The 20,527-nt window shown below is 50.4% G+C and overlaps 1 protein-coding gene across 1 annotated transcript; it reads left to right on the top strand.

Annotated features, from left to right (window-relative positions):
- Window positions 1–2,830: 2,830 nt before the first annotated feature.
- Window positions 2,831–18,087, top strand: sv2a (synaptic vesicle glycoprotein 2A; the record flags this gene model as incomplete). Its single annotated transcript, XM_080471790.1, has 12 exons — window positions 2,831–3,443; window positions 9,898–10,078; window positions 10,562–10,713; window positions 10,891–11,024; window positions 11,109–11,198; window positions 12,790–12,897; window positions 13,286–13,374; window positions 13,833–13,997; window positions 14,625–14,758; window positions 17,065–17,271; window positions 17,439–17,598; window positions 17,904–18,087. The coding sequence occupies 12 exons, from the start codon at window positions 2,831–2,833 to the stop codon at window positions 18,085–18,087; spliced, it is 2,217 nt and encodes a 738-aa protein (XP_080327916.1).
- Window positions 18,088–20,527: the final 2,440 nt, after the last annotated feature.

Here is a 20,527-nt window from a genome sequence, read left to right as displayed (position 1 = left end):
TTCTGTTTCTTCTGTTTGTTCTGGTTTCAGGATGTTGTTTCTTCCAAACGGCGCAGACTGTTGAAGGTTGAAGGCTGAAGGTTGAAGGTTGAAGGCTGAAGGTTGAAGGCTGAAGGCTGAAGGCTGAAGGTTGAAGGTTGAAGGCTGAAGGTTGAAGGCTGAAGGTTGAAGGCTGAAGGCTGAGGTTGAAGGCTGAAGGCTGAAGGCTGAAGGTTGAAGGCTGAAGGTTGAAGGCTGAAGGCTGAAGGCTGAAGGCGCCAGTCAGCATTCTGAATGTGTTAATGCTCTTGTATTGAGAGAAAAGGCTTCATCAGTCAGACCAGCTGTTGTGACTCTTTCTGATGAGAACTTCCAGAGCGGCTTCAAAAGACAAACATTATGACCTCTACATTATGACCTCTACATTATGACCCCTACAGTATGACCTCTACAGTATGACCTCTACATTATGACCCCATATGACCTCTACATTATGACCTCTACAGTATGACCTCTACATTATGACCCCATATGACCTCTACATTATGACCCCTACAGTATGACCTCTACATTATGACCTCTACAGTATGACCTCTACATTATGACCCCATATGACCTCTACATTATGACCTCTACAGTATGACCTCTACATTATGACCCCATATGACCTCTACATTATGACCTCTACATTATGACCTCTACAGTATGACCTCTACATTATGACAGATTTCAGGTCACACAACAAATGTCAGTGAATAAGAGTGAGAATAAACAGCCCAGGCCCTCTACACGCCAATAAAAGAGGTCAATAGGTTGAGGACAAAAAAACATCTGATAAAATCAAATCCATCAAAGGTGGAAATGAGAATCTCTTTAAGTATATTCTGGATTAAATTTAAAAGGGTTTGAATCCTGGAGGATGTGTAGTGTACTGCAGCGACACGGCTTCATGTTTTCAGTTTCACCATTTCCCATCTTCTTTGTTAGCATCCTTTCAGTGTGTGTGTGTGTGTGTGTGTGTGTGTGTGTGTGTGTGTGTGTGTGTGTGTGTGTGTGTGTGTGTGTGTGTGTGTGTGTGTGTGTGTGTGTGTGTGTGTGTGTGTGTGTGTGTGTGTGTGTGTGTGTGTGTGTGTGTGTGTGTGCAGCATTCTTTCTGCTGAGAGAAAATGGGATTACATAATTAAATATTACATCAGCCGAAGGTTTTTCTTCTTCCTTCCCATTCAACTGTTAATTTATGATCAATGTTCACTTCATCAGCGAGCAGAGCTTTAGAGGAGGTAGATGCTCTATAATCTGATGTTAGAGGAGGAAGATGCTCTATAATCTGATGTTAGTGGAGGTAGATGCTCTATAATCTGATGTTAGAGGAGGAAGATGCTCTATAATCTGATGTTAGTGGAGGTAGATGCTCTATAATCTGATGTTAGAGGGGTAGATGCTCTATAATCTGATGTTATGGGGTGGATGCTCTATAATCTGATGTTAGAGGAGGTATATGCTTTATAATCTGATGTTAGAGGAGGTAGATGCTCTATGATCTGATGTTAGTGGAGGAAGATGCTCTATAATCTGATGTTAGAGGAGGTAGATGCTCTATAATCTGATGTTAGAGGAGGAAGATGCTCTATAATCTGATGTTAGAGGGGTGGATGCTCTATAATCTGATGTTATAGGGGTAGATGCTCTATAATCGGATGTTAGAGGAGGTAGATGCTCTATAGTCTGATGTTAGAGGGGTGGATGCTCTATAATCTGATGTTAGAGGAGGTATATGCTTTATAATCCGATGTTAGAGGAGGTAGATGCTCTATAATCTGATGTTAGAGGATGAATATGCTCTATAATCTGATGTTAGAGGAGGGAGATGCTCTATAATCTGATGTTAGAAGAGGTAGATGCTTTATAATCTGATGTTAGAGGAGGTAGATGCTCTATAATCTGACGTTAGAGGAGGTAGATGCTCAATAATCTGATGTTAGAGGAGGTAGATGCTCTATAATCTGATGTTAGAGTGGGTGGATGCTCTATAATCGGATGTTAGAGGAGGTAGATGCTCTATGATCTGATGTTAGAGGAGGTAGATGCTCAATAATCTGATGTTAGAGGGAGTGGATGCTCTATAATCTGATGTTAGAGGAGGAAGATGCTCTATAACATCTGTAATCTAAACAAAACCTTGATAATGCACTTTTCCAACAGAAGATCAGTAAATCTGAGTTCAGTGAAATAGTAATGGTTAATAGAGTAGCTTTGCTGAATGCTAATGCTAACAGTTAGCAGCACAGCTTGACAGGCACAGAGAGACAGAGACACAGAGACACAGAGAGAGACACAGAGACACAGAGAGAGAGACACAGAGAGAGAGAGACACAGAGACACAGAGACACAGAGAGAGAGACACAGAGAGAGACACAGAGACACAGAGACACAGAGACACAGAGAGAGACACAGAGAGAGAGAGACACAGAGACACAGAGACAGAGACACAGAGAGAGACACAGAGAGAGAGAGACACAGAGACACAGAGACAGAGACACAGAGAGAGAGACACAGAAACACAGAGACACAGAGAGAGAGAGACACAGAGACACAGAGAGAGAGACAGACTGAGACAGACTGAGGTGACATTGACGACCACGTCTTTTAAAAGCTGCTAACTGGTTGTGCTGATGTCTTGAGTTGACGGTTGCTAACGCCGCTGGTCTCTGTTGTTGCAGGTGAGGTCATCCAGCAGCAGCAGTGGAGCAGAACTGACGGCGGTGAGCCTGGGCTCTTCCTGATCGTCCCGATCGTCCCGATCGTCCCGATCCTTCGCAGCGACTGACCAGCACCTCCACGCCCCTCCACAATGGATGACGACGGGCGCTACAGGGACGGCCGCTCTGACTTCGTCCGTGGCGCCAAGGACATCGCAAAGGTGGCCAAGAAGCAGGTGGGTAAGAAAGTGGGCCGCGGCGTGGACAAGATGACGGACGAGTACACCAAGCGCTCCTACAAGCGGTTCGAGGAGGAAGACGACGATGACGACTACGCCGGCGTGCCCGGCAACGATGGCGGTTATTATCGCAACGACAGCCGGGCTAACGACGACGAAGGCCACAGCGACTCCACCGAGGGCCACGACGAGGACGACGAGATCTACGAGGGCGAATACCAGGGCATCCCGCGGGCCGACTCGGGCAAGGCGGGCAGCGTGGACGGCGTGACGGCCGCCGCCCAGGCGCAGCAGTTCAGAGACCTGTCGGCGTTCGAGGGCGAGCGCAGGAAAGACCAGGAGGAGCTGGCGCAGCAGTACGAGGCCATCCTGCAGGAGTGCGGCCACGGCAAGTTCCAGTGGACGCTGTACTTCGTCCTGGGCCTGGCGCTGATGGCGGACGGCGTGGAGATCTTCGTGGTCGGCTTCGTGCTGCCCAGCGCGGAGAAGGACATGTGTCTGTCTGAACCCAACAAAGGCATGCTGGGTAAGTTCAACACTCTGAAGCACGAGCAGATTAATCCCTGACTGAGTTCATCTTCCATGACTCAGCTGGTTTCCTCCACTTCACTGGAAAAAGCTTTGTCATGGATTTTTGAAACTAAATTCCTTCAAATGTCCTGGAGAACATTGAGTCACCAGAAGATCAGAAATGTGAGATTCTGGTTCTGACCAGGTCCGTTAAACCTCTGTGGTTCTTCTCATGAAGACCTGGAGAGCTTTTAGCTTTTGGTCCAAACTAATCTGCTGTTCTTCTCCTCCTGTGGTCCTGCTGCTGCTCCTCTAACATCAGATTATAAAGCATCTCCGCCTCTAACATCAGATTATAGAGGATCTCCGTCCTCTAACATCAGATTATAGAGCACCTTCCTCATTTAACATCAGATTATAGAGCATCTTCCTCAACGAACCTCAGATTATAAAGCATCTCCGCCTCTAATATCAGATTATAGAGCATCTCCGTCCTCTAACATCAGATTATAGAGCACCTTCCTCATTTAACATCAGATTATAGAGCATATCCGTCCTCTAACATCAGATTATAGAGCATCTCCCCTCTAACCTCAGATTATAGAGCATCTCCACGCTAACATCAGATTATAGAGCACCTTCCTCCTCTAACATCAGATTATAGAGCATCTTCCTCAACGAACCTCAGATTATAAAGCATCTCCCCCTCTAACATCAGATTATAGAGCATCTTCCCCCTCTAACCTCAGAGCATAGAGCATCTTCCCCATTTAACCTCAGATTATAGCGCATCTCCATCTCCGCCTCCTCTGACGTCTCCTCCCACTGTCTCCTCCCACTGTCTCCTCTATGTCTCCTCCAACGTCTCCTCCCACTGTCTCCTCTATGTCTCCTCCCACGTCTCCTCCCATTGTCTCCTCCCGCTGTCTCCTCTCCGTCTCCTCCCACGTCTCCTCTCCGTCTCCTCCCACATCTCCTCCCATGTCTCCTCTCTGTCTCCTCTCACTGTCTCCTGCCACGTCTCCTCCCACTGTCTCCTCTATGTCTCCTCCAACGTCTCCTCCCACTGTCTCCTCTATGTCTCCTCCCACGTCTCCTCCCATTGTCTCCTCCCATTGTCTCCTCTCTGTCTCCTCCCACTGTCTCCTCCAACGTCTCCTCCCACTGTCTCCTCTATGTCTCCTCCCACGTCTCCTCCCATTGTCTCCTCCCATTGTCTCCTCTCCGTCTCCTCCCATGTCTCCTCTCTGTCTCCTCCCACTGTCTCCTATCCGTCTCCTCCCATGTCTCCTCTCTGTCTCCTCCCACTGTCTCCTGCCACGTCTCCTCCCACTGTCTCCTCTATGTCTCCTCCAACGTCTCCTCTATGTCTCCTCCCACGTCTCCTCCCACTGTCTCCTGCCACGTCTCCTCTATGTCTCCTCCCACGTCTCCTCCCACTGTCTCCTCTATGTCTCCTCCCACGTCTCCTCCCACTGTCTCCTCTCCGTCTCCTCCCACGTCTCCTCCCACTGTCTCCTCTCCGTCTCCTCCCACGTCTCCTCCCACTGTCTCCTCTCCGTCTCCTCCCACTGTCTCCTCTCCGTCTCCTCCCACGTCTCCTCCCACTGTCTCCTCTCCGTCTCCTCCCACGTCTCCTCCCACTGTCTCCTCTCCGTCTCCTCTGTCTTCACCTGACGGGACATGTTGGTAGTTCAGGTGAAGTCAGCAGAGACGTGGACGCTGACACTGAGTGTGTTTCTTTGGTCTTCATGCTGCAGTGAGCAGGTTCTTATTCCCAAATCGGTGACATCATCAGCCAAGGTGGCTTAGGGAGAGGAGGGGGCCGAGGACACGACCCTGTGGTGTGCCTGGACTCATGATGGATGGAGTGTGACCTCCTGACCTCCTGACCTCCTGACCTCATGACCTCCTGACCTCCTGACCTCCTGACCTCCTGACCTCCTGACCTCATGACCTCCTGACCTCATGACCTCCTGACCTCATGACCTCAGGATCAGAAGTGTGAAGCTGAACCATAAATGTTCAGCCATATTTGATAATGTTGCTTGATGACATCACTTCCACTGCAGGTGGATGCGGGCAGTGTGTCCATTGTCTGTGCTGTAGGACGGCGTATTGATGAGTTCTGCTGCGATCAGTTCAGACGGATCGTTGGTTCCTGAGGTCACTGCTTGTCGTTTCACTCTGGTTGTTGTTGGAACAGTTTGTTCTTCATTTCCTGTTTGTGTCCAATTCAAAACATTAAGACGTTCCATGAACTCACTCTGCATCAGGACACACATACTGGGAACAGTCCAACTTGGTACTTTTATTTTGACAGTCACCGTTATAACAATCCAACTTCTGCCCACTGGAATGTCTGTGTTCTGAAGAGGAGGAGGAGGAGGAGGAGGAGGAGGAGGAGGAGGAGGAGGAGACATCTTGATCTTGTACTCTGATGGATCCCGATCGAACATGGAATATTCTTCAATGTCTTCAGGCTCAAGCAGCTGGATTTATTACTGAGCTATGTGACAGTCCGTGAGAGGGTGGATGAGACAGGGTGGATGAGACAGGGTGGATGAGACAGGGTGACTGAGACAGGGTGGATGAGACATGGTGGATGAGACAGGGTGGATGAGACATGGTGGATGAGACAGGGTGGATGAGACAGGGTGGATGAGACAGGTTGGATGAGACATGGTGGATGAGACATGGTGGATGAGACAGGGTGGATGAGACAGGGTGGATGAGACAGGGTGGATGAGACATGGTGGATGAGACAGGGTGGATGAGACAGGGTGGATGAGACATGGTGGATGAGACAGGGTGGATGAGACAGGGTGGATGAGACATGGTGGATGAGACATGGTGGATGAGACAGGGTGGATGAGACATGGTGGATGAGACAGGGTGGATGAGACAGGGTGGATGAGACATGGTGGATGAGACATGGTGGATGAGACAGGGTGGATGAGACAGGGTGGATGAGACAGGGTGTGTAAGGTGTTTTAAAAATCACAATATAATGTGAATGAAGGTTTTGCAGGATCCTTTCAGACCTTAACGCCTCCATCAGTCACCAAGTGGAAACCCTGCAGCTCCTCCAGGCCCTGTGTGTGTGTGTGTGTGTGTGTGTGTGTGTGTGTGTGTGTGTGTGTGTGTGTGTGTGTGTGTGTGTGTGTGTGTGTGTGTGTGTGTGTGTGTGTGTGTGTGTGTGTGTGTGTGTGTGTGTGTGTGTGTGTGTGTGTGTGTGTGTGTGTGTGTGACAATGTGGATGGGTGGGCAGTTATTAATAGTCTCCCTGCCCCCCACTCTAAACACACAACTCTGCTGCTGCACACACTCTTCTTCCATTTTCAGGCACACACACACACACACACACACACACACACACACACACACACACACACACACACACACACACACACACTGCCCTGGAGCCTGTGACAGCTCTGTCATAGCGTCAACCGGCCTCATTCTTTTCCTCTCTCTACTCCTCCTCCTCCTCCTCCATGGTGCTTCCTGGAGATCCCTCCTCTTCCTCTTCCTCTTCCTTGTCCTCTTCCTCCTCCTCGGTGCTTCCTGGAGATCCCTCCTCTTCCTCTTCCTCTTCCTCCTCCTCGGTGCTTCCTGGAGATCCCTCCTCCTCCTCTTCCTCTTCCTCTTCTTCCTCCTCCTCCTCCTCCTCGGTGCCTCCTGGAGATCCCTCCTCTTCCTCTTCCTCTTCCTTGTCCTCTTCCTCCTCCTCGGTGCTTCCTGGAGATCCCTCCTCTTCCTCTTCCTCTTCCTCTTCCTCCTCCTCGGTGCTTCCTGGAGATCCCTCCTCCTCCTCTTCCTCTTCCTCTTCTTCCTCTTCCTCTTCCTCCTCCTCGGTGCTTCCTGGAGATCCCTCCTCCTCCTCTTCCTCTTCCTCTTCTTCCTCCTCCTCCTCCTCCTCGGTGCCTCCTGGAGATCCCTTCTCTTCCTCTCACTCCTCTTCCTGACTGTTTCACTCCTCACTTCTTCTCTGCTGCACATCATGGTTTCAGGTTCATTTTGGATGTTTAATTGAGTGATTCTGCCGCCCCCTGGTGGCTGTGTGTAACGTTGCAGGCCAGCCCAGGACCTGCTGCAGAGGTTTCCACCACAACGTCACTAGTGAAACTCATAGTTTTGGCATTTTTGTTTCAGAAAAGTTTCATGTTTCCATGGCAACGTTCTGAAACCAGTGAAACAGAAACAGTGAAGATGATGTAGTTTGTATGTTTGGCCACGAGTTGGTGCTGTTCTCTGTTTTTGTAATGAAAGCACACACACATTCAGTAGAGAACAGCTCAGACCGGGTCTCCCCTCCTGATCTGGAGCTCAGACCAGGTCCCCCCCCTCCAGCTCAGACCAGGTCCCCTCCTCCAGCTCGGACCACGTCCCCCCCTCCAGCTCGGACCACGTCCCTCCCTCCAGCTCAGACCAGGTCCCCCCCTCCAGCTCGGACCACGTCCCCCCCTCCAGCTCAGACCAGGTCCCCCCCTCCAGCTCGGACCACGTCCCCCCCTCCAGCTCAGACCAGGTCCGCCCCCTCCAGCTCAGACCAGGTCCCCCCCTCCAGCTCGGACCACGTCCCCCCCTCCAGCTCAGACCAGGTCCCCCCCTCCAGCTCAGACCAGGTCCCCCCCTCCAGCTCGGACCGGTTGCTGGTCGGTCACAGGAAGAGTTCAGAGTCCTCAGAGTCCCTGGTTCAGGTCTTGGTGGTACTGGACTCAGGAGCTGGAGTTCTGCTGCTGTTCCTCGTGTTCATTAGCTGCTAGTGGTCACAATGTTCACCACATCTGCCTGAATGAAAGTCAGTCCAGAAACCAAAGACCTCAGAGACACCTCCTTATGATCTCCTACTGATCTCCTGCTGATCTCCTCCTGATCTCCTCCTGATCTCCTGCTGATCTCCTCCTGATCTCCTGCTGATCTCCTTCTGAACTCCTCCTGATCTCCTCCTGATCTCCTTCTGATCTCCTGCTGATCTCCTTCTGATCTCCTGCTGATCTCCTTCTGATCTCCTCATGATCTCCTGATCTCCTTCTGATCTCCTCCTGATCTCCTCCTGATCTCCTTCTGATCTCCTTCTGATCTCCTTCTGATCTCCTTCTGATCTCCTTCTGATCTCCTTCTGATCTCCTTCTGATCTCCTGCTGATCTCCTCCTGATCTCCTTATGATCTCCTGCTGATCTCCTGCTGATCTCCTGCTGATCTCCTGCTGACTCCAGTCCTCTCTCCTGTGGCTGTTCGGAGGGAAAAACGCTTGAATATTAACGATAACATATTTGGTTCTTCCACGGTTTCGACTCCCCTGCAGAGACTGCCGGAGCCTACAGAGCGCCCCCATGCTGCTGCAGTGGAAATGCAGACGAGGTGTTGTCACTTGAAACATTGTCATGGAGACGGGGCATCAGTCTCTCAGCCTGTCTGTGGTGATGCTGCATTGCAGCGTCAGCGGCTGACCTCCATCCTCCTGACCTCCATCCTCCTGACCTCCATCCTCCTGGCCTCCATCCTCCTGACCTCCATCCTCCTGACCTCCATCCTCCTGGCCTCCATCCTCCTGACCTCCATCCTCCTGGTCTCCATCCTCCTGACCTCCATCCTCCTGACCTCCATCCTCCTGGCCTCCATCCTCCTGACCTCCATCCTCCTGGCCTCCATCCTCCTGACCTCCATCCTCCTGACCTCCATCCTCCTGACCTCCATCCTCCTGGCCTCCATCCTCCTGACCTCCATCCTCCTGGCCTCCATCCTCCTGGTCTCCATCCTCCTGACCTCCATCCTCCTGGCCTCCATCCTCCTGACCTCCATCCTCCTGGTCTCCATCCTCCTGGTCTCCATCCTCCTGACCTCCATCCTCCTGGTCTCCACCCTCCTGGTCTCCATCCTCCTGGCCTCCACCCTCCTGACCTCCATCCTCCTGGCCTCCATCCTCCTGACCTCCATCCTCCTGGTCTCCATCCTCCTGGTCTCCATCCTCCTGACCTCCATCCTCCTGACCTCCATCCTCCTGGCCTCCATCCTCCTGACCTCCATCCTCCTGGTCTCCATCCTCCTGGTCTCCATCCTCCTGGCCTCCACCCTCCTGACCTCCATCCTCCTGACCTCCATCCTCCTGGTCTCCGTCGGTCTGTTGCTGCATGTTTCTGTCAGAGGAAGCAGCTTTCAGCTCGGCCATTTTGAGAAACACTCCAGAGGAGTCACAGTAACTATAGAGCCAATCAGAACAAAGTTTCCTCCCTGGGGTTCTGACTCTCAGTCCATGTTCTCCTGGGGCTTGGTAGTTTTATTTTGGCAGTCACCATAATAACAATCCAGCTTGGTGTGAGTGTGTGTGGTCTCAGTAATAAAACTAACAACAGCACCAACTAGTGGACCAACATGAGAGCTACATTGTTTTGAGAGCATTGCCTTGAAAACGTGAAAACTTTTGAAATGACCACCCCCCCCCCCCCCCCCCCCATTCCCGCAGGTCTGATCGTGTACCTGGGCATGATGGTGGGCGCCTTCGTATGGGGCGGCCTGGCAGACCGGATCGGCCGCCGGCAGACGCTCCTCATCTCGCTCTCCATCAACAGTGTGTTCGCCTTCTTCTCCTCCTTCGTGCAGGGTTACGTCTCCTTCCTGTTCTGCCGCCTGGCCTCCGGCGTGGGGTAAGAACATGGCGTGGTGGTGGGGTAGGAACGGGGCGTGGGGTAGGAACGGGGTGTGGGGTAAGAATGGGGCGTGGTGGTGGGGTAGGAACGGGGCATGGGGTAGGAACGGGGTGTGGGGTAAGAACATGGCGTGGTGGTGGGGTAGGAACGGGGCATGGGGTAGGAACGGGGTGTGGGGTAAGAATGGGGCGTGGGGTAAGAATGGGGCGTGGGGTAAGAATGGGGCGTGGGGTAGGAACGGGGTGTGGGGTAGGAATGGGGCGTGGGGTAAGAACGGGGCGTTGGGTGCAGTGTTCCAGGAGGGAGGTGCAGTGGTCCAGGAGGGAGGTGCAGTGTTCCAGGAGGGAGGTGCAGTGGTCCAGGAGGGAGGTGCAGTGGTCCAGGAGGGAGGTGCAGTGGTCCAGGAGGGAGGTGCAGTGGTCCAGGAGGGAGGTGAACATGCTGGTTTGAGGCTCCAGCAGACTGTTCTGTGCTCTGCAGCATCGGTGGTTCCATCCCCATCGTCTTCTCCTACTACTCTGAGTTCCTGGCCCAGGAGAAGAGAGGAGAACACCTGAGCTGGCTCTGCATGTTCTGGATGATCGGAGGGATCTACGCCTCCGCCATGGCCTGGGCCATCATCCCACACTACGGTGAGACACCACTGCTGGAGGACAAAACCAGCCTGTAAAACATCTGTCCACTGCTGGAGGACAATTCTGAAGGAGGAGAATTCTGAAGTAGAATTATTGATTATTGAATTAACGATTGTCCCCACCACCCCCCCATACCCCCCCACCCCCCACCCCACCCCCCCACCCCCCACCCAGGTTGGAGCTTCCAGATGGGGTCAGCCTACCAGTTCCACAGCTGGAGGGTCTTCGTGTTGGTCTGTGCCTTCCCCTCGGTGGCGGCCATCTCTGCTCTGACCACGATGCCCGAGAGCCCCCGCTTCTACCTGGAGGTGCCCCCCCCCCCCCCCCCCCCCCCCGATCACCTGACACACCATCACAGGGACGTCACTGACTGATCTGCTTGATTCCTCCAGAACGGGAAACACGACGAGGCCTGGATGATCCTGAAGCAAGTTCATGACACCAACATGAGGGCCAAGGGTTATCCTGAGAGGGTGTTCTCTGTGAGCACACACACACACGCACGCACGCATGCACGCACGCACACACACACACACACACACACACACACACACACACACACACACACACACACACACACACACACTCACACACAAAATTTAATAAACTATGGGTCTGTTTCCTCAGAGGTCTGGACTATGACAGAACAGCTCACCTTTAGTTCATGATGCTAATGCTAATCACAGCGACTGACTGAGGATACAGGCTAACGCTAATGCTAATCACAGCTACTGACTGAGGATACAGGCTAAAGCTAATCACAGCTATTGAGGATACAGGCTAATGCTAAAGCTAATCACAGCTACTGAGGATACAGGCTAATGCTAATGCTACTAACAAAGGAAACAAACATAGCAGCCTGAATTTTAGTTATAACTTTACAATAAACACAATTTCACTTTTCAAACCAAATCATTGAATGATTTCTGTAAAGTCTTTGTTGTTTTGTGTGTGTGTCTGTTTGTATGTCTGTGTGTGTGTGGTTTTGTGTGCGTGTCTGTGTGTGTGTGGTTTTGTGTGTGTGTCTATGTGTGCGTGTGGTTTTGTGTGCGTGTCTATGTGTGTGTGTGGTTTTGTGTGCGTGTCTGTTTGTATGTCTGTGTGTGTGTGGTTTTGTGTGCGTGTCTATGTGTGTGTGTGGTTATGTGTGTGTGTCTATGTGTGTGTGTGGTTTTGTGTGTGTGTCTGTGTGTGTGTGGTTTTGTGTGCGTGTCTGTTTGTATGTCTGTGTGTGTGTGGTTTTGTGTGCGTGTCTATGTGTGTGTGTGTCTATGTGTGTGTGTGTCTATGTGTGTGTGTGGTTTTGTGTGTGTGTCTATGTGTGTGCGTGTCTATGTGTGTGTGTGGTTTTGTGTGTGTGTCTATGTGTGTGCGTGTCTATGTGTGTGTGTGGTTTTGTGTGCGTGTCTATGTGTGTGTGTGGTTTTGTGTGTGTGTCTATGTGTGTGCGTGTCTATGTGTGTGTGTGGTTTTGTGTGTGTGTCTATGTGTGTGCGTGTCTATGTGTGTGCGTGTCTATGTGTGTGTGTGGTTTTGTGTGCGTGTCTATGTGTGTGTGTGGTTTTGTGTGTGTGTCTATGTTTGTGCGTGTGTTTTGTGTGCGTGTCTATGTGTGTGCGTGTGTTTTGTGTGCGTGTCTATGTGTGTGTGTGGTTTTGTGTGTGTGTCTATGTGTGTGCGTGTCTATGTGTGTGTGTGGTTTTGTGTGCGTGTCTATGTGTGTGTGTGGTTTTGTGTGTGTGTCTGTTTGTGCGTGTGTTTTGTGTGCGTGTCTATGTGTGTGCGTGTGTTTTGTGTGTGTGTCTATGTGTGTGCGTGTCTATGTGTGCGTGTGTTTTGTGTGCGTGTCTATGTGTGCGTGTCTATGTGTGCGTGTGTTTTGTGTGTGTGTCTATGTTTGTGCGTGTGTTTTGTGTGCGTGTCTATGTGTGTGTGTGGTTTTGTGTGTGTGTCTATGTGTGTGTGTGTGTTTTGTGTGTGTGTCTATGTGTGTGTGTGTGTTTTGTGTGTGTGTCTATGTGTGTGCGTGTGTTTTGTGTGTGTGTCTATGTGTGTGTGTGTGTTTTGCTCCAGGTGACGACCATCAAGACGGTGAAGCAGCTGGATGAGTTGGTGAATCTGAGCGAAGACGCTTCGTGGCACGAGAAATGGAGGATAAAACTCACCTCACTGTTCCATCAGGTGACGCTTCGTTCTCTCTGCTGGGAGTCGTCACTTTCACTGAAGTTACCTAGATAAGAGTAAACCAGAGTTAATCCTGAAGTTACCTAGATAAGAGTTAACCAGAGTTAATCCTGAAGTTACCTAGATAAGAGTAAACCAGAGTTAATCCTGAAGTTACCTAGATAAGAGTAAACCAGAGTTAATCCTGAAGTTACCTAGATAAGAGTAAACCAGAGTTAATCCTGAAGTTACCTAGATAAGAGTTAACCAGCATCATAATTCAAGAGAACAGACCCAAACTTACCTTATTGTGTGTGTGTGTGTGTGTGTGTGTGTGTGTGTGTGTGTGTGTGTGTGTGTGTGTGTGTGTGTGTGTGTGTGTGTGTGTGTGTGTGTGTGTGTTCAGGTGTGGAGTAACTTCCAGACCATCTTCTCCCCGGAGTACCGTCGGACCACCTACATGATGATGGCTGTCTGGTTCTCCATGTCCTTCAGGTGGGTCCCTCAGGTCCAGCAGGTCCAGCAGGTCCAGCAGGTCCAGCAGGTCCAGCAGGTCCTGGACCTACAGCCAGAAGAGAGTACCAGTGAAAGTTATGATGGGAGGGAATTTGACTCCTGGATCCCCAGCGCTTCAGGTCCAACTGGACATTTAAAAGCAGTAAAACTGTAAAAGACATAAATTTGCTCATATTGAAAGAAGGAAGTTTCCTGTTGCTTTAGCAGCTCTGGAAACCAGTCAAAGGTTAATTCTTCACATTGGGGTTAAAAAAATACTCATATTGAACAAAGAAACTCTGAAATAGGAAGTATATGTGAGGGTTAAATATACCTCATTATAATCAATACTACAAACAGGATCAATTTAAGATGTTAAAACTGTATGACGTCATGGTTTCACTTCCTGTTTCAACTCTCATGGTGGAGTGATGATGTCATTTCCTGTCGCCCTGCAGCTACTACGGACTGACAGTTTGGTTCCCCGACATGATCAAGTACCTGCAGAAGCAGGAATATTCATCCCGAACCAAAGTCTTCCTCAAGGAGAAGGTGGAACACGTCACCTTCAACTTTACTCTGGAAAACCAAGTACACAAGCAAGGAGAGTACTTCAACGACAAGTGAGTTCACTACACAGGTGAGGGTGTGAGGTGAGGTTTAAAAACTAGAGTTACACTCGGTAGAGCGCAGACCTTCGCCAACGCCACGTTGTTTGTTGAACAGAGTTAGCAATGTTAGCATGCTAGCCATTAGCTCATATCGATGCTAACTAGCCTGTCAGGTAGCTACATCACTGTGGAACACAGATTAACCACTACCAGAGTCACTGCGCTCACACCGCCGTTTCTGGACACTGGAACGGAGATATTAGCTGGAGCTCCTGAGCGGAGTTAGCAGTGTGCTAGCGGGTGGCTAACAGGAAATATCTCAACTCTCCAGGAGCCGATTGATTCCAAAATCGAATCGTTTGACCCTTGGATGATGACAGATCCTCACTGAAGATTTTATGTAATTCGGTTGAACCGTTTTTGAGAAAAGTTGAAAAACTACATTCATACATACAAACAATAAATCCACGTGGACCAAAACATCGCCAGCGTTCGTTGGCGAAGGTCATCTAGTGTGGAGGACAATGTCCCGGCGAGCAGCAGAGGAGGCGTCTCTCCACAGTCACAGCTGATTCCTTACAGTTTCGTCTCCTGCAGCGTGTTGATCTATTAGAAGAAACTTCTTCTCCGTCGTCGCAGATTCATGAACCTGAGGATGAAGTCGATGGTGTTCGAGGACTCACTCTTTGAGGAGTGCTACTTCGACGACATCACGTCCAGCAACACCTTCTTCAAGAACTGCACCTTCATCGCCACGCTCTTCTACAACACAGGTAGGGGGCGCCACACTCTTCTACAACACAGATTATAGAGCATCTTCCTCTCTAGCTCATGTAACTTCAGACACACGACTTGTAATACGAGAAGAAAACCAGCTCTATGATCATTTCTTCTCAATTTCTATACTATTTATGATCTAATAATACGTTCTAATAATACGTCCCTGATTCCGTCCAGTCTGAGTTCTTTGAGTCTGCTGTGTCTGTGTGAATTCAGTCGCCCCCTGGTGGAGGGTTCTGGTAACTCAATTTCCATTTTTATGCAGAAGAAACACAACGAAAGTTACGTACGTAACTACGGTTCTATGAATCCCGGATGACTGCCGGTTTAGCCCTGGATGTCTATGTCTCACTGGTCGAGCACCTATACCAACAAAGTCACCTGTGACCCCCCCGGAGTCTATAAGCTCCGGTGTCACCGGTGGATCTTTTCCGCAGGAATCTTCTCGCAAAACCACGATGATTCCGAGTGACTGAACGCTCTGGCGGTCTTCCGGGATTCACAGAACCCTAGTTACGTACGGAACTTTCGTTCTATTTCATCCCTACTGACCGCCAGAGGCGGTGCTTTAGCACTGGATGAGCAATGTCAAGAGTGTCATGAGGAATCCGGATACCCCCCTCACACACTGGATGCTGAGGGATTGACGGCCAAGACCGCTCCCGGTGGAGGAGGTGTAGCCACGTTCACTCTGTAGAATCTGGCAAAGGTACTGGGTCAGGTCCACGAGGCCGCAGCACAGACCGCCTCAATGGGTACACCCTTCAGAGAAGCCCATGAGGGAGACTCACTCCTCGTTGAGTGACATCTCACCCTGGCTGGTGGGGGGGAGCGCTGGACGCATAGGCATGTGTGATGGCGTCCCCCACCCGGCCTCTGTTTTGACGAGGCCAAATTCTTTGTTGTTTTTCACTTTTTCTTCTGATCTCTGTATTTTGTTCTTGTAATTTTATTGTGGTTTTAATGTAAAAGCACTTTGTAACAATGTTTAAAAAAGTGCTATACAAATATTCTTCTTCTTCTTATTCTTATTGTTGTTATTATTCTTCTTCTTCTTCTTCTTCTTATTGTTATTATTGTTATTATTCTTATTGTTGTTATTATTCTTATTCTTATTAACACACCCTTACCAGATGTGGACGTCTCACAGCAATAACATCAGAAAGACTCCTCACGTCCCACTTCCCTCCGACCACTGGCTGATTAATGTCTCCAGTGCAGAAACCAGCCCAGGTCATGTAACAGGGCACCACATGACCACAGAGAATCCTTAAATATTAATGTCTCCAGTGCAGAAACCAGCCCAGGTCATGTAACAGGGCACCACATGACCACAGAGAATCCTTAAATCCTTGAATCATTGAATCCTTGAATCCTTGAATACAAACACAAGATCTCCCAGCAGAGACATCCTGAACTCTCACAATTTAAATGTGGTGATTTGCTGTCCCTCTGGATGATTCACACACAGGAAGCTTTGACTTTGGGACAGATTTGTGATTTTCTGCGCTTCATCCAACGTCTCCATGACGACCAGTAATGCTGGAGGTCGTCATGGAGATCAAAATCTTCATTTTTCTGTGTTTCCGCTCGGCATTAAAGGCTCAATCTATTTGTGAGAGAGTTTAGTTCAGCTTTGTTTATGCTCCGTTTCCACAGCAACAGCAGAAACGGGGAAAATTGATGAAGTTACCATGTTGGGCGACTAAAACGTCCCAGAAGAATATGGGCCTGGAGTCATGACGCTCTGGAGGATACCTTGTTCTGATTGTCTCTACTGAGCATGTGCAGAAGAACGACTTACTACGACCAGGAGGAGAATTTCAGAAAAGTTGTGTTTTCTCCCGTCTCCATGGAGCTGGAGTCGGAGAGTGTCTCCAGTGACTCTGAGCTCCGTTGTTGAGTCAGTTGTGTCAAACACTATGAAAGTTTTCCGTTTTCACTTGAAAATGTTGCCGTGGAAACGGGTCCCGAGTCTTATTTCACTGTACTTCAGCTGAACGAGCCACGGTGGCGCCACCTGCAGTCAGTTATGAGGAAGTGTAGGCCTTCAGTTGGTGCCGTGGTCCTCTGAGAATACTGAATCTGAGTGTTCGAAAATGATGGAATATTTAAAAAAATAAATGCATATTTGTGCTTTGGGTTGCCATGGTAACAGGGTCTTGTTCTAGATGTCTTTGATAAATTGTCAGCATGTTGAAGAGTTTGAGTTTTTGTCTGCGAGCCTCACAGAGTTGCTCCGGTGTGTTGAGCAGCCAGAGCTGCAGTCTGACCAGGCTCCCTGTCTCTGTTTCCGCAGATCTCTTTAAGTACAGGCTGGTCAACTGTAAGCTCATCAACAGCACCTTCCTGCACAACAAGGAGGGCTGCCTGCTCAGCGACATCAGCGACGAAAACAACGCCTACATGGTGTACTTCGTCAGCTTCCTGGGCACCTTGGCTGTGTTGCCCGGCAACATCGTCTCCGCGCTGCTGATGGACAAGATTGGACGTCTGAGGATGTTAGGTAGAGCGGCTGCAGCAACAATGAAAATGAAAAGCTGTGATCACGTCTCCTGCTCCACTGATTCACTATGAAAACTACCAGCAGGTTTCAGCTCCATCAAACAAACATCAGCGGCCATGAAGTTATTATTAGTGACCCTGACAGTGACGTGAAAAGCCGCGTGTGAGCTGGACCATCCACGTTCAGTGGCATCAGCTGCTTCTTCCTGTCGTTCGGTAACAGCGAGTCGGCCATGATCGCTCTGCTCTGCCTGTTTGGAGGCATCAGCATCGCCTCCTGGAACGCCCTGGACGTCCTGACGGTGGAGCTCTACCCCTCCGACAAGAGGTGGGTGGAAACCTGCTGCACCACAGAGACACCGTCACAGGATGTCTTCTGTCACAGGACGTCTTCCGTCACAGGAAGTCCCCCCAGGGATCTGCACTAGCACCTCTAGCCCACACCTCAAATAGCATATACGTCTCTGTGTCCCATCGGTAATGTTTAGACTGTATCGCTCAATTACAGTGTTTCTGCCAAATCCGTGGAAACGGACTTTCTGAAGCGTTGTCTTGTAAATGGTGTAAATGTAAGTGGTTCTAGAGAAGAACCCGTGTTGACTGGCTCCTCATCTGCTGCCTTTCCTCCTTCAGAACGACGGCGTTCGGATTCCTCAACGCGCTCTGCAAGCTGGCGGCGGTGCTCGGCATCAGCATCTTCACCTCCTTCGTGGGAATAACCAAGGCCGTGCCCATCATGTTCGCTTCGGGCGCGCTGGCCACCGGCAGCTTCCTGGCCCTCAAGCTACCGGAGACACGAGGGCAGGTGCTGCAGTAATGTGGTGCCTCCTGGGGGAGGCGCACTGTGATTGAGCAGCTCCAGACCCCCCCCCACCCATACCCCCACCCCCACCCCCCACAGTGAGAAACAGCGGTGAGTTGTAAATAACCAGCCGAGGGATTCCTCCGTAGAGCCGGCTCTGCTTTCAATCAGCGCTTCCCAACCTGAGAGACAACGTCACAGAGAAACACCTGGAGTCCACATTCTATTGGCTGTCAGTGAGAGGGGGCGTGTCCACCAGCCTCACTGTCATGTTGTGGCCAATCGGAGATCAGAATGGAAGACCGCAGCCTTTAAGGTTGGAAACCGCTGCTTCAAACACGAGTGAAACTATTATTAGATATTAAAACTAAAATATTGAACTGGAGCAAAAAAACCAAGCATATTCTAACATTTTGTCCTGGTCAGTGTAGATCCATACCAGTGGGGTCAGAGGTCCGAGGGGTGGGGGTCGGTGGGTGGGAGTTAGTGGGGTGGGGGGGTCAGTGGGTGGGGGTTAGTGGGGTGGGGGGGTCAGTGGGTGGGGGGGTCAGTGGGGTCAGAGGTCAGTAGAGTGGGGGGTCATGGGGGAGGGGCTCTTTATAAGGAGCCATGCACACAGACTGGTAGAAGGAGTTCTCCGTCGTCGCCTCCATCCTCAGCAGATTCACCTCCTCAAGTCTTCAGTCACTTTCCATTCTTGGACATCGACTCAAAAATGCAATATTTTTCGCCTTGATATGAAGCATTTTTGACGTTTGTGGGTAAAACCAAGACTCTGGCCTCTTGGCTTTCTCCGTCCCAAAGACCCGCCTCACTCCGCCGCCTGACGTCTCGTGTTTGTCTACAGACTTTACTGCCATTTTGTAGACGATAGAAGATCCCAGGTTTGCTTTAATTTTCCCCACGAGGTGATCAATACCGGCCGGCAGCAGCCGGGAGGTCATCCGGTCAGACGACAGGACAACCGTCATGTGTCAGTGTCCCCAACGTTTTCCCGCCATGATGGAAACGTCTCGTCCAGTTGTCATTGAAAAGCCTTCTGGTCCTTTACCATTAGTGTGTGTGTGTGTGTGTGTGTGTGTGTGTGTGTGTGTGTGTGTGTGTGTGTGTGTGTGTGTGAACTGAATGTTTGGACCTACGTGAGAGTGCTTCTTCGTGCATATTGAGAAAAGACTTGATGTATTTATTAATTTTCGACGTGAGCGTTGGACTAGTGGTTGGATGTGGAAGTTGGCATGACGACACACTGGTCGTGTTTAACCTGCCTTCTGTCACAAACAGGAAGTAAACAGGAGAAACCAGAGGTCAGCACTGCAAAAGTCAATTTTGTTGGATTATTGAGGAAAATGTTGAAGTTTGACTCTTTTGTGCTGATGACGGTCTGGGAACCTTTTTCCTTTACAATTCTGCATCAAGATGCCGTAGAGAACTCACTGCCAACGGCTGCAGCGCCGCGGGCCAACGGCCAATCAGAAACACACAGCGGGCCAACGGCCAATCAGAAACACACAGCGGGCCAACGGCCAATCAGAAACACACAGGAACTACTAAGAGAAGAAACAATCGCTGACGTCTCAGATTAACAAAAAAATCTTTTGTCCAAACTGCCATTTTGTAGGATAGCAGCCATATGTAGCCTCCTGATGAGCCGCCGTGCTATGCTAAGCTAAGCTATGCTATGCTATGCTACGCCGTCGTACCTGCACAATGAATCAGCTGAGCCTCGATTCGTTCAGCACACACCCCGACAACACCATGATCAAAAACACAACGGACAAAACACCTTTAGCAAAAGCACAATGACCAACCAACAACCCCCCCCCCACACACACACACACACACACACACACACACACACACACACACACACAAAACACTGTTTGCACACTCATCCCACCTCCTCGCTTCCTGCCAAACCTCGTCTGTTACACAATGATCCAACCAGCCAATCAGGAAACTTTTCAAAAACGTTGGTCTTCGTCCAAGTTGTGTGTTTGCTGCTCTGGTGAGAACTGCCCTTCTCTTGCTGTGACCTTTGCCCTCTAACATGGACTGCCTGTGTCCCACTACTGCCCTCAAGTGTCCACATGATGCAACAACCATGACCTAGGTTCCGGCCTGGTATGGAGGGTTTCCTGTTCTCACCAGTCCTTTAAGAGAAACCCCCCTCACCGCCCCCCACCCCTTGTCTCACCCCCCAAAACCCCTCAAGGCCCCCCACCCCCTGTCTCACCCCCTAAAACCCCTCAAGGCCCCCCACCCCCTGTCTCACCCCCCAAAACCCCTCAAGGCCCCCCACCCCCAAAACCCCTCAAACCCCCCTCACCTCGAAAACCCCCACCCCTAAAACCCTTCAACCCCCCCCACCCCAAAAAAACCCCTAAGACGCCCCCCCCCCCCCCCAAAGCACATTGACACAACAGCACAGTAGGAAGCGTAAACGCTCAGCAGTAGC

Source organism: Lipophrys pholis (genome assembly GCF_963383615.2).
Source record: "Lipophrys pholis genome assembly, chromosome: 9".
Lineage (NCBI taxonomy): Eukaryota > Metazoa > Chordata > Actinopteri > Blenniiformes > Blenniidae > Lipophrys > Lipophrys pholis.
Note: the sequence above shows the minus strand (reverse complement) of the source record. Positions and strands in the feature narration are given on the sequence as shown.